This window comes from Zingiber officinale, chromosome 10A, assembly GCF_018446385.1.
Source record: "Zingiber officinale cultivar Zhangliang chromosome 10A, Zo_v1.1, whole genome shotgun sequence".
Lineage (NCBI taxonomy): Eukaryota > Viridiplantae > Streptophyta > Magnoliopsida > Zingiberales > Zingiberaceae > Zingiber > Zingiber officinale.
In genome coordinates, this window is record NC_056004.1 from 20,899,134 (window position 1) to 20,913,814 (window position 14,681).

The 14,681-nt window shown below is 35.2% G+C and overlaps 2 protein-coding genes across 8 annotated transcripts; both read left to right on the top strand.

Moving 5' to 3' along the window:
* The first annotated feature begins 238 nt into the window (after positions 1 to 238).
* On the top strand, positions 239 to 9,672 carry LOC122027002 (U3 small nucleolar RNA-associated protein 14-like). The gene is made up of 12 exons (XM_042585793.1): positions 239 to 457; positions 531 to 901; positions 996 to 1,128; positions 1,202 to 1,647; positions 4,268 to 4,486; positions 4,603 to 4,941; positions 6,855 to 7,202; positions 7,271 to 7,351; positions 7,436 to 7,519; positions 7,591 to 7,968; positions 8,143 to 8,274; positions 9,323 to 9,672. Exons 2-12 carry the CDS (start codon positions 626 to 628, stop codon positions 9,506 to 9,508), a joined length of 2,622 nt encoding a protein of 873 aa, XP_042441727.1. The 5' UTR covers positions 239 to 457; positions 531 to 625; the 3' UTR covers positions 9,509 to 9,672.
* A 798-nt stretch (positions 9,673 to 10,470) lies between these two features.
* On the top strand, positions 10,471 to 14,101 carry LOC122027117. Of its 7 annotated transcripts, none has more exons than XM_042585970.1 (4): positions 10,471 to 10,560; positions 10,694 to 10,790; positions 11,877 to 12,433; positions 13,130 to 14,101. In XM_042585970.1, exons 2-4 carry the CDS (start codon positions 10,745 to 10,747, stop codon positions 13,982 to 13,984), a joined length of 1,458 nt encoding a protein of 485 aa, XP_042441904.1. In that variant the 5' UTR covers positions 10,471 to 10,560; positions 10,694 to 10,744; the 3' UTR covers positions 13,985 to 14,101. The 7 variants fall into 7 exon arrangements, with proteins under 7 accessions (XP_042441904.1, XP_042441908.1, XP_042441905.1 ...); XM_042585974.1 differs by having other exon boundaries at positions 11,940 to 12,433; XM_042585969.1 differs by having other exon boundaries at positions 10,489 to 10,610.
* Positions 14,102 to 14,681: the final 580 nt, after the last annotated feature.

Here is a 14,681-nt window from a genome sequence, read left to right on the forward strand (position 1 = left end):
ATTTTAGGTTTCAGCTTAAACTATACGAATGAAATTTATAAAAATATTAGATGGTGATAGAATTTTTTTAGCTAAAAATTTTCTTAGATTTTTTTTTTTTTTGTAAAATTCTATTAAAATAATTGATATTTATTTTATTTTTCAAATTTAATTCAAGATCATGCTAATCAGCAGCCCATTAGCCCAACCCATTAATTAGAATAGAGGAATAACTGGACGCTTGTAGCCCAACGCTTGTTTTCACGTTGCAGCAGAACCCTCGGCTTTCGCTCCTTCCCAACCTAAAACACTGCCGCGATTAGACAGACTTCCTCGCTGTCGCCGTCGCCGCCGCCGCCATCGCACTCGCACGAACCCTCGCCGCATTCACTCAGTAGTTTTCCCCTCCTTCCTCATCATCCCTGACCTGAAGGCTTTTCTCTCGTGGTAGGAGTCGCAGCTCGTCGTTTCTACTTCGGTAACTGCTGTAGCTCCTCGTACGCTTTCTCTTATTTTTTATTTAGGACGCGTAAGGATAGTAGGTGTTGCAGACTCTCCTCCGGCGAGTTCGCTGTTCCCTTCCTCTCCCCACGCGCTCGTGAATTTATTCTGTAGTCAAACGTTTGGATACAACGCTCTGAACGCAATGACTGGCAAGAATACGAAACAGAAACCTAAGGGTACAAAGAAGGGTGGGAGGGACAAGAAAAAGAGGCATGGGCCTCGCCTTCCTTCGGCTGTCCGCAAGGAACTCGAGCACCTCAATGCTGATCCTAACCTTGAACAGTCTGAGTTGGAAAAAGATGAATTTGGAGAAGATGTCTATGAGTATGACGAGGAAACTCCAGAGGAGGAGACACGAAAGAACCGCCGCTATGATTCTGTAGATAATTATGAGTATGAGCTACCGAAAGAGTTTGAGGTCAGCTAATTTCATTTTATCGCTACTTTGTCGTGTATATCAAAGTCTGGGATAGTCATTTACTTATAGATTCGAATCTATTATTTCTTGTTAGGATGAGGATGTGCCTTCAGAGGATGAGGAACTTGATAGCGAACCTTCTGAAAAGTCAGACGATGATCAGGAAAACAGTAGGCATCCGAGGATGCTTGAAGATATTACAGGGCTCCCAAGCATGGCTTTTGATGGTATGCGTCAGCTTAAAAATTGAAAATTGATGTGTTGTAGATGATGAATGAATTTATTTATAATTTGGTGCAGGCCAGCAAAAAAAGCAGATTGTCGTGACGGACTTTCAAGGGGATCTAAATGGTAAGAAGATCAGTATTCATGATCTTTTGGATCCTCTTCAGCAGGAGCCTGGGTACAAAAACCTTCGGAAGAAATTGCACAAAATAGAGACAAAGCCAATGACTGTTCAGGTTCCTCTGCCAAAGGAGGAAAGGGAGAAACTGGAGAGGAAGGTGGCTTATTACCATACCAGGAAAGATATGACTAAATGGGAGCCATTGGTTAAGAGGAATAGAGAGGCTCCTACTTTGCACTTTGATGCAGATGTGAACTTGGGTTTTTCAACTGTAGGATCAATTGCTTCTGAATTCGAACCAAGGACTGAGTTTGAGAAGAAGATGGCATTACTAGTTCATGATCCAGAGATTGTGGATGCTTATAACAAAGATGGTGTAAGACTTTTAGAGCTTAACAAGGTATTCTCATTACTTTTTTATATCTTCTACATTTTAATTACTATCATAAGCTACAGGAGTGTTTTTATACTTCATTGGAAAACAGGGCAATGCATCAACAGTCAACTATGCATTTTTGGTGTTGATACTAAATGAATCTACCAGTTATATTCAAGTTAAACCTTTTTGCTATATGTCATTTGTAGATAATCATTTTATTAGTTAATGAGAGTGTAAATAGAATACACTCATAGGTTGAGTTGTGAATTAATATTTTAGAAATAAAAGAATTTTATTAAATATAAGTAAAATTAAACATACTAAATTGTATTTTCGACAGTAGATAAAATAGTGTGTGAATGTTTAAGATGAATGACGAGAATTTCTACAAAATTACAGTCATGATTCCTTAGAGGCAAAATACAAGATAAAGAAAGTGGGATGTGGATAAAAAAATGAAGAGGAGAAAATCTGTTTTTTTTTCTAGTTGTGTTCCCTCGAAGGGACAAAAAAAATAGAGGTAAAAATTCAATTAAAAATAAATTGTGAAAGTTATATTTTGTATTTATAATTTAAAATATACATTAGATTTCAGTATGGGTATTCTCATGAACTTATGGAACTTCATGTTCTAATTTGATAAAGCATATTTAAAATTATTCATCAAATAAATGTATAAACAACACAATGACTGATAAAATGTTGCATTTTGGTATAATATATAGCAATTTCTACAAGATAGATGCCAATATGAACTGAAAAATGTTTTCTCAATTTGGAAAAGCTTCTTGTACAGTCAAATTTTCCAAATGATAGGGTATGAATAAACAAGTATAATTTATTGAATGCCAAATTCTGAATTACCTTAGCAAATTGAAGTATATTCCATTAAGGTCTCATGAGATCCCAATTCAATTTATACTTAGAATTTGGATTATCTAAGCCAAATTTGTGTTGTATGATCGTTAGATCTTAAGGTATTGATCATTGCATTGACAATCAAATGCATGGAAATATAAAGTAACTAAATATTTAAATTATTTGGTTGTCTAGAAGAGGTAAAATCTTAAGATAATTATGGTTGAAGGTTTCAACTCTCAAGTGGGAGAGCTTGGTGCAAGTTGCATGATGATAATATATGTTTGAGTGCTGTGAAATGTAGATATCATTGGAGGTCATGGAATTAATTCAAAATAACCAATTGGGATGATTATCAATATGTTGATCTCAAATGTTTATGGATATGTATTTATATGCTCTAAGTCAATCTTGAGAAAAAACCTTCGCGAATGTTAGATAGGGCCTAACTGTGTTGTTAATTTAATACAGTGATATTTAGTCTTGATGCATGGTACTATTTTGCGGCATAAATTTTATGATTAAGTTAAGGTTGCTACTCTGAACTTTGTTAGGCTTGCTGCCTAGCGGCCCTAGCCAACCACAGCTATACTTGGGCAGGGCTGTACCTCATTTTTTTAGACGTGAGGTGAATTTGAAAAAACGGGCCTCCTCAGACAATATTACCTACTTGATCTTTGAATTAATGCTTCTTTTCTTTGTTTTCTTTTTTTCTCTTTCGAGAGCTAGACAAATGTATTTGTCTAGGAACTTTTTTCCTTGATTCTATCTAGTAAAATATTGAAAATATATAAATTATTGAATTTTGTGTAAACACTTAATTCAAATACTTTAAATCCAATTTGAGAAATATGAACACATAAGTTATTGGAACACATAAATATATGAATGAATGATGCATATACCTAACAAGATAGAGTAATTAAAGAAATTGGAATACATTAAAATATAAGTTAAATTTGTGATTAATTTTTTTTCTATGTTTTTTTTTAAACTTGAGCATCCAACTTTATAGAATCTCCCTTTAGTCTCACATTTTTAAGTCAATTAAACTACAACAAAGTTGTCTCAATTTCACACAATTTATGAATTCATACTGAGAGGAAAAACTAATATACATGACCAAATTAATTAATTAAGCAACAAAAAGATATCAAAAATAAAATGCACATGACACATCATTAGCTAAGGGAGCTGATAAAAGTCCCTAAACCCCATAGCATTCACCAAGATTGAATATGTTACATAAGAAAGAAAGCATATTATCAAAATTGAAAGAAAGAAGATGGAGTATAACAATTAACAACAAAGAAAATAACGCTCGAGTCTCGACTTTCAATCAAATGGAGACGTAAATTGTCAAAGAAAGTAGTTTGTATCATCGATTCGCCACCTATCAACATCACCACATTGCGATGTGTTTGCGTTGTTATTTTTTTAATCTATTTTGTTTTACAGTTTGTGATTTATAAGGGGCTTAAAATTTTTTTGGGCCCTTTATATGCTTGGATATTAGATTACCTAGAATAAATTTCTCATTCTAATTGCAATTTTCCCTATGTTCCATACGATGAGAACAGGAAAATCTAGTATCTTCTGAAGCTTAAATTCTCAACATGTCATGTCAGATAAATCCATTTTGTTGACTTGACAAGTCTTAGTACATTTGCTTTAGTTTTAATTACTTATGCTGTGGTATGAGTATACTTATTTAGCGTGGGATGTGTAATGAGTCTATATCTTGAGCAGACAGATTTTACCACATTCATTGATTCTCCTACAGATAAATATTGAGGATGTGAAAGAACACCAGCATCGTCTTGCTAAAATGCGTAGCCTTCTTTTTAATCATGAAATGAAGTCAAAGCGTATCAAAAAAATAAAATCCAAGACATACCATCGTATTCTTAAAAAAGAGAGATTAAAGGCAGCTTCTGCAATGGAAATGGATCCTGAAGTTGCTAAAGAGAATGCTAGGAAACAAGAATTTAAACGAGCAGAGGTAAACGAAACTGATATCCAGTTTGTGAATTCTTAATTATGGGCAATGAGTTTTCCGTACAGTTAGCATCTCTATTCTTTACAATCTTAAATTGATGTTTTTTGAAATTTATGCAGGAAAGAATGACACTGAAGCATAAAAACCGATCAAAGTGGGCACAACGAATCTTAAAGCGTGGACTAGATATTCAAGATGAAGGGACTCGATCTGCTATAACAGAACAACTCCATCAGCATGCACTTTTGACTAGGAAAATGAATTCAATTGAAGATAATAGCGATGATGATGATAATTCTACTGATGATAATGACAATGATGACAGTGATGAACTATTATCTGAAAAAGGAAAGAAAAATGTTTCCAAATTGCTAAATAAAGCAAAAGAAAGTACACTCAAAGCCCTTGAAGATGCAAGCGAGCTACCTAAGTCTGGAGTTTTTGCATTGCCATTTATGGTATGGATTATTTTTTTCTCTTACATCTTATGATGTTTTTTTAGAGTATATTTCCATCTTCAGTATATGAATATATTTGCTGTTGTTGGCTGTGTGCTTTGCATCATTTTTCTTGTTAGTGTTGTGATATTGCTATTTTTTATTCAATTGTCATTTGTAGTTGTTTATTAGTTTTCTTAATATAAGTACTAACATCTGCAACTTACTGTATTTGCAAAATTTAAGATTTGCTAGGAGAATAATTACGTTTATTTATTTTTGAGAAAGTAGTAGGGTCCAAACTTATTGCATTATGTGCTTCTGCCCCAACACGGTGATAAAAAAGAGCACCATTTTAGTAATGTTTGAGTAAAAAATATACTTGATTCAGCCTTAACTAAATTTTGGATTTTATAGTAATTGCAATTAGTTTTAATATGAAGTCTGCTATCATGGACCAAGGATGTTAGAAATGATGAATGACTGAAATAGACTCATAAACCAAATTTATGATGAGGTTAATTTTATAAAAGTGGCAATATGGATATGTATGCAATGTTGATATCAGTAAAGAATTAAACAAAATTCTCTCTTTTCCATCCTTCTAATTCACCCAAGGGCTTGAACAAACACTCGAGTCTCTGACTTTATCTTTTGGTGCTAGAAGGAGGCATCACTTGAGCACCCTTCTCATTGAGTCCAACATGGTGAGTTCTTGCATTCTCCGTCTTCCTCCTCTCCAGATCTCATATGCTGCTGCCCTTTGCAGAACTGTTCCTCCCTCTATTTTGCACTCTTCTCTACCATATGACCTACTTCTGTACCAAAAAATAGAGCAATTTCATTGCTTCTTCCTTTCATATCTCCTTCCTTCCCTCCACTACTCTCTGCTTTACCTCGCCTCTCTCTATCACCAATTGAATCTTGGCTCCTTGTTTGTTAGAACCCCTCGCTACTTCCCTCTATTTTCTTCACCTCCTTCCCCCTGTTCTCCAAACTTTCTACTTAGCTTCCATACTCCTTCGTGTTCTTCCTCAAACTCCCCCAGAACTCCTCTTCTCTGCCTGTCTGCACTTGTTTATTCTTGTTACCTCGTGATGCTACCTTGATGGTGCAATCATCTGGGATCAACTCAGCTACTTTTTTTTGTTGTTGTGTTTGTGGATGCTTTGTGCCAATCATTTAATTTTTCAAATTTGTGTTAGAGGGTAAGCTCACTTTCTAAGTGGGGTTTGTTACATCGATGATCAATTGGTAACCCACATTAGTTGAGAAAAATAGTAAAGAATTATTATTGCAGTAATGCAGTGTCAATTATTTTTGGATTTATTGCAATTTGCAATCATAATTAATTGTGTTTTACAATCTGTCTTCCATGGTTAAAAGGCATAAAAATAGAGCAGTCTATAATGGATTTATTTTATTAGAGTGGTTCAAGTAAAGAGTTTAACGAAGTTTATTGGAGTTCAGCTTTATATAATATTGACAATAGTAAGAATCTAACAAATTTAATTTCAAAATTAATAAATCTCTTTTGACCTCCCTTCTTTAAGTGTTGTTTCATCAAGTGGTGTCAATGCCGATTCTATTCCGCTTTTTGATGCAGGAGTGGAATAGAAAAATCTTGATTATGTCAACCAGTAAGGCCTGATATTTTATTCCATATTAGGAACACCACATGATCAAGTATCACCTGGCAACCATAGCTAGTGTCTGTTGGGCTAAGAGAATACAAAGTATACTTATATTATTCAACAGAAGAAAACTCATCTATGTCAAGGATGAATAAGAAGGGAGGTCTAGGATCTCAGGTTTTAGGGAATTTTGCATTCTACTTTGTCATGCGTCCAACTTGAGCTTGTTATCATTTTTTTTTTTGGATTAAATCTTTCTTATTTATGGTATCTTCAAACTCAAGAATTTATTTTTTAAAGGAACGTGGCTTGAAAAAACAACAAGATGCAGTGGAAGAAGAAGCTCGGATGGCACTTGATGAATATGATGCATCATTGAGGCAACATGAGAAGGGACATGATATAAAAAATCCAAAATCAGCTAAAGTAAGTGGTAGAAAAGTCTTTGGACCCCTGAAGGACAAACTTCAAAAACCCCATAAGAGAAGAAATACATTCAATGATGACCATAATAGTGATAGTGAAGGTGGTTCAGATACCATTGATCGTGCAGATGTTGATGAGGAAGTAAATAACCCAGCACAGAATGCCAATCTTGGACCTGCATCTGATGATGACTCCGAAAATGTCACTCATTCTATATTCAAGGTAATGATTTTCACTGATTCGTGATTCTAGTTCATGATTGTTATTCTTCATTTATGTGCCTTTTGCAGAGTTTTGATGACATTGTCAAAGAACCTGGTCCGAAGACAACTTTTGAAGTTGCAATTTTTGCTTCAGATTGTTGGAAAAAGGTGTCAGGTTTTTTACAAGAATGTATCTCTTTTAATCCATTTTCTCATTTTTGCCCATAATCAGTATTGTAATGATTTGGGTAGATTAATGGAGAAAATGTGGTAGATGCTGGGAGCACTAAAGCTGCAGCAATACAGAATTCTCAGATGCTTATGCATCTACCTGAGGTTTGCACCCTTCCAACGTCTTTTTTATTTAATCAGTGAATAGAGTTTACAGGGCTGTCTTCTTCATCCAGCCTGAGGATATGGACCAAGATAGTGATGGTGATTCTGAGGAAAAGATGGTTGATGGATTTTTGTCTTCGAGTCCAAAGCGTGATTACGAACTTCCATCTCAAGCTGACCTTATACACCAAGCCTTTGCTGGTGATGATGTGGAAGCTGAATTTGAGAAGTATAAACTGGAACATCTGAATGAAGAGTGTCCTGAACCAGAAAAGCCAGAATTAATTCCAGGATGGGGCCAATGGACAGACATTCAGCAGAAGAGAGGCATGCCTTCTTGGATGATAAATGAACATAAAAATGCTAAGAGGAAGAGAGAGGAGGCACTTAAGAAGAGGAAAGATGCCAGCCTAAAAAATGTGATAATTTCTGAAAATGTTGATAAAAAGGTGAAATGCCTTCTTTTGCTCTTTGTTTATATTACAACTATTATCTTTTTTGTTTTTTTGGAAATAAGCATTAAGATTCACTTTTCTTTCATGGAATAGGCACTACCTTAAATGTAAATACATAATTTTATATCATCATTCTTACCTTGAGATGATATGTTTGTTTTCTTGAAGGCTGAGAAACTTCTCGCAAAGACTCTGCCTTTTCCATACACCTCTGAAGAAGTTTATGAGCAGAGCATTCGGATGCCAATTGGACCAGATTTTAATCCAGCAATAACAGCTGGAACACTTAATCGGCCCACTGTGAGTGCTTGTCTTTTCTGCATATTTATCTTAGAATATATGGAAAAAACAGGATGGTTCGACAATAACAAACAAAAATGAGATCCACGAGAATGGTTTGAGTTATTACTGTGTTTTGTTTATTTGTTGTTTGTTTGTGCATGTGTTTAGTTGCTGTGTTTGAACTTCTCTTTGCATCCATTTCTACTTGTCAGTGCGAGGATTGGTAATATTTAATCACAAAATGATTTTCAGATAAGGTCGTTACACAAATGAACATTCATTAGAAATGATTTCATCAGGATTTCCAATATGTTTCCTGGGATGCGACTTCCAATAAATATTCTTGAATGTGTTTCACTGATGTACATGTCTGCCGAGTTGGGATGTTATTATTTCTCAGAATGGTTTGCTGCTAGTTTCAGTTGGATACAGTATATAAACATAGACCAATCAAATTTTCATGTTTTCATCTGTTTTTTCTACTCAAGATTCAGTATGATCACAAGATAAGATGCAATCCTGGTATCCATATCATTGGAATATTATATATTTTTAAAAAGAAGTTAAATATAGGTATTTTTATGTATTTCTTATTTGTAGCTGCTTTTGGGTGCTGACCATAAGTTGATTCTATTGTATTGTTTCTAATGATGGTAGGATCATTGCTACTTATTAAGGATCTAATACTCTTTGAAATGTCCTTATTATTAGATTTGAATTTATGTTATGCTTTTCTGATTTTTTTCTTATTAATTTCATAGTTGACACTTTATCACCTTATAATTGCAATGACGACTTTTTGGCAATATTTTACAACCAATAGAGTATTCAATTAAGATTTCCAATACCAGTTTTTATACATTTCTTTTTTGTTGCAATGTTAGTCATTCCACTTAAGGCAGTTTGGGATGCCAATTCATTATTTCTTAGACCATTTCTTACGCCTTTGAATTCCACACCTCAACTCTTCCGAGTTATATATGTCAAGCGCATATATCTTTGTCATTGGCGTTGCTTTGGTTCTTATTTCTTCCTGTCTGACCATTATTGTTTCATATATATGTAGGTTGTTAAGAAACCTGGTGTGATCATAAAACCCATCCAGTATGAAGAGGTGGATCCTAATGATGATCCAGATCAACCAAGGCGAATAGTGCAGAAGCCGAAGGCACAGCCCAAGGCAAATAAAGACAACTCTGCTCGGGGCAAGCTCAAGAAAATGGCATCAACAAAGAAAAAGATTAAACCTTGAGGCCGCCTTGTCAAATTATGTTCTCCTTCTGTTATATTTATACCTTGCTCCTTTCACCCTCGAAATAATCTTGTTTTTATCATGTATGGAGACACCCTCATTCGAGGCCTTTTCAGCTCAATCATGTTATATAATGTAGAGTGATGGAAAAAGGGCGTTTTCTATGTTTTTGCCTTTTTTTTTTTTTTTTTTTTTTTTTACATTTGAGCTACAACATATTTATATTGTTTTGCTCCATTCTTTATTGCTCCATTCCTTTCCTTTTTCCTAACTAATTCCAGATTTAATTGTTGGATGAAGAAGCTTGCAAATTCCACGTACCAATTGTAAGTTTTGCATATTATCATTAGAATCCACTTTTCAATTATGTAGCCTCGTGCCCAGCCTAACTGCATGTGAGTTCAACGTGCTCTGTACGTTCCAACTTGTAAATTTATCTTTTCTTGTAGACCAAATCCGTCAGGAGGAAATAATAAAAACTCCACTTGTAAAACCTTTCCCTATCAAGACGAACAAAAAAGACTAGATTCCCCAAAACAAACAATGATGCTAAATGATTTGATCAGGTTATTATTGCCAAATTCGGCACGATCTTAATCTTCTGAATATGTAGCATGAGCTGTCGAATCTTCCAATTTTAGTTGCTGTATTTTCTTTAATCTAACATATTGTATACTTTTTTTCTTAATAAAATAGGATTTATCATTCTCGAATCGTATAAAACCACGATAGACATGAATAGTAATACAAATATTGCTTTTGATATTTGAGGAATGCTCAATCAAATCGGATCCATCCTTCTTTTAACCAAAACATCTCCTATTTTGAAGGGAAGTTAGATTCTTCTTGAAGCGAGTTGTTTGGTCAAAAAATTTAACAAATACTTCTTAATTTTATAAATAATTTTATTTTAAAATTTAGAATAATAAAATTAAAAATAAATTTTCGACTTAACCAAAACCGATAAGCGAAGTTTGAGTCACAAGTCAACAGGCGACCACGGACGCCGCCGAACTTCTTCCAGCTTATTACAACTGTGGGGAAAAAAAGGGGTAAAAGAACTCTCCGGGGAGAGGAACGGATCTAAAGGCCGTGGACTTTGGTTCTTAAATCTAATAAACGCCCATCTCGTCTCTCCCGCACGCGTCGTTGGAGCCCTAAGAAGGATTGTTCTCTCTCTTGCAGATCGTTTGAAGGAGATAAGAGGGATTGCTGCGAGGTGGTGATGCTACGGCCATGGCGGATACTCGGAGATCAGCCTTCGTGATTAGGATCTTCTCAGGTAGTTAATTCTTCATTCCCTTTGCTTAGTTTGGGGCAAGCCAGTTGGAAGACCTTACCTGCGTTTACCTCTTAAGATCTGCTGTTCTGTTTGGAGAGACGAATTTTTTTAAGAATGTTTAATTTAAAGAAAAAAACTTCTTTTTGAAGGAAGACCGTTTTGGCTTTTTAATTGATTAGCTATCCTTTTTTTTTGTCGCAAAAAAAAAAAATCAAGTTTTTTGCTCTGGGTTAGGATCTTGATGGTCGACCTTACAGGTCTCTGTGTGTTTTACTTTGTTATAATTGATTAAAAATGAGAGCAATGATGAGAGTGGATGAATCATGAATGGTTTTAATGATCATCTACATGTGTTCTCCCTGATAGAAACTACACCTTAGAGAACATGGAAACATGGTCTGCCATGATGGGGTTAAAGACATGTTTACTCTTTTCAGATTGTGAAATGGCATATTTTCCATTTCAAAAATCCAGTATTGCATATGTTTCTTTTTAATCTATAAACTAAACTCATATTGATGTTCCTATAATATTCTTAATATCTATCAAAATTGAACTTTCTTTCCTCTCCTCTTCTATTTGCTTTCCATTTTATATCCTTTTATTCATCCTTTTTCGTAATCAAATGTCATTCCAAAATATTTAATGAATATACTTCAAAAGGTTTATAAACTTAGATTTTGATGTCGCAAAATATGGGGGAAAAAGGTATATTCGACGGATATTTGCATTTTTTTTCGGTAATGTGTTATTTGTCCTCTCAACTTCAAATTTTTTGACACTAAGTTATCAAAGTAATGGAAAATTTAACACTTGGGCTGACATATATCTATGATTTGTCACATCAGAATACATGTATAAGACTCTGAAAATTAATAGTCCATGCTATACACTTAGCTTTGGTGTTTATTTACTAGACTGTAATGTTAGGTTAGTCTCTTATTTGGGATCCCGAGTCGTCATTTGGATTGAATCTTGGATAGGAAATATGGCAAATGTCAGACTACTTGGATGTAAATTTGATCGGTAGTTCTCTGGATCTATATAGGTTTAATATCTAATACTGCAGCATTGTGTTGGAGGTAGAAAAAAGAAGAATGAGGATCAGAAACAAACACCGGAAATCATCTGCTTTCCATTGCAATGCAGGAAGCAGATGGTCGTATTTAGCTATTTGGAGCTTGACGGGATTCATTCTCATTGTATATTTCTATGCCCATATACACCAAAATGACAAGCAGGACATTCTTGTGCACTTGAATCATCTTGTTGATACTAGAGAAATGGAGAAAGTAGAAAGAGAGGAGTTTCATTTTTCACCTCCAAAAGATCGGCGATCTCCTCGTGCTGTAAAGAGAAAGGGACCGAGAAAACCGAGTACAATAATTCGTGAATTTTTAGATGCATCTTCTCAAGTGCATTCCTTTTTCTTCCCTAGCAAAAAGACTGCAATAAGCCTAATTAAAGAAGGGAATGAAAGCATGCATTTCTATCCGGGTCTACTGTGGCTTGACACAGATGGTAACCCAATTCAAGCTCACGGTGGAGGACTTCTGTATGATGATAATACAGAGACATACTACTGGTACGGAGAGAACAAAGATGGCCGGACATATCATGCTCACCAGAAGTCAGCTGCACGGGTCAGTTTAATTCTTATGCTTTATACTCGTTATGTTGTTAATTTGATTAAAGATTATCCTTTAATGCCAACTTTAGTTTTTGATTGCATAGTGCCAAATACCTGCAGTCATTCTAAATTCATCTCCTTAATCCTCTCTACTTGTTTGTTTAACATATGGAAATCATTTTTTTTTCTTTTTCTTATTTATAAGTGAGAGAATTTTATAAAGATATGGCTAATAATATAGGGGTTCTAAAACATGGTGATATTGCTTGTACCTCCATAGTTTAACGTGATATGATTCTTCATTCTCATTTTTCAACATGTTAAACAAATTTTGAGCCTCTCTCTATTTCTGTATGTAATTTGAAGTCCACAATCATCATATCCATGTCATTATCATCTTGATCACATTTCATGTATTGTTACCATATTCCTCTAACAATCGTGAGAGATGGTGAATTACATATCGTCTTGATCACAAGCTCCTTTGGTCTTTATATTACTTTGTCCTGCAAGATGTTTATGGGTGATGAATTACTCTTTATATTTCATATTCCTGTCCATTTACTTCTATCTATGAGTGTTAAACGTACTTATCTAATTTTTGGATAATCAATTCATTTTTGTAAAATACTTATTCGTTGGATTCTGAAATTTCGTTCTGTTATCCCTTCAGAAAAATGGACTTGCTCAATTATATATTTTCCTCCAGGTTGATATTATTGGAGTCAACTGCTATTCGTCAAAAGACTTGTGGACATGGACCAACGAAGGGATTGTTCTACCAGGAGAGGAAACCAATGTCTCCCATGATCTTCACAAGTTTAATGTCCTTGAGCGCCCTAAAGTTATCTACAATGGTAAAACTGATAAGTATGTCATGTGGATGCACGTCGACGATGTCAATTACACTAAAGCCTCAGTTGGGGTGGCTGTCAGTGACTCTGCTAGAGGACCTTTTACATATCTGTATAGCATGCGACCTCATAGCTGTGACAGTAGGGATATGACCATCTTCAAAGACGACAATGGAGAGGCGTACATCATCTACTCTTCCAACGACAACAGTGAGCTCCATGTTGGTCCCTTAACAGATGACTACCTCAATGTGGCTGGATTCATGAGGCGAATTTTGGTTGGACGACATCGAGAGGCTCCTACCTTGTTCAAGCACCAAGGAATCTACTATATGATCACTTCTGGTTGTTCGGGGTGGGCTCCGAACAAGGCACTAGCACACGCAGCTGAGTCGATCATGGGCCCGTGGGAGACGATGGGAAGTCCTTGTGTTGGAGGGAACAGAGTCCTACGGTCGACAACATTTTTTGCACAGGGCACCTTTGTACTACCTTTGCGAGGTTTGCCTGGTACATTCATTTTTATGGCAGACCGATGGAACCCTTCTGAGCTTAAAGATTCAAGGTACGTATGGTTGCCTCTAACCATCGGAGGATTGGCTGATGAACCCTTAGACTACAATTTTGGGTTTCCTCATTGGCCGAAGGTGTCGATATATTGGCACAGACGATGGCGATTGCCAGAAGGTTGGAGAAATGAGGAAAGATGATTCATCTCCTAATGCTAGTTGTAAGAATTTGATTACTTCATTGCTAATGTGTATATAAATGTTTCTTAAATTGTTAGCACATTTTTTATTTATTTCGATCAGGGAGATTTTAATCTACTTTGTGTCCATGCTACTATAGTTTCTAGCTTCCACGGGTAGACGGAGTTGGTATTTATACGAGTATTTGCTGCAATGCTGCTATACTTTTTGCCCGATTGATTGATTGCTGGATCTTCGGAAGCTTTTGTATCTCAATCTTGCAAATCTTAGAACTTTAAAAGTTTAAATTTATATAATTGTGTTGTTTAAAATTGCTAATAAACTTTATTCCAATAAGCTAATAGCTTACTCATCAATTATGAGCCATATCATTCTTCAATAGACTAATTAATCCCCGAGACTTGATATAGTGGTAAAAGATAGACTTATTTTTTAAGTAATTAGGGTTCAATTTTAACGTAGGACACATCTATACATCGACACATCTACGGTGATTGAATTACTTGTGAAGTTAGGGTGCTACGTCAGGAGTCATTGTACTTTTTGGATTTACTTGATGGATAAAATGTAGAGTCAGAACATCTATTCAAGATTAGTTGATTATAAGATTTGGATATCTTATATATAAAAAAAGTTATAAGCACATCTTGGGGCTCCCAGGAGCGCAAGAAATTCGCCTCCTGTTTGAACCAATGAG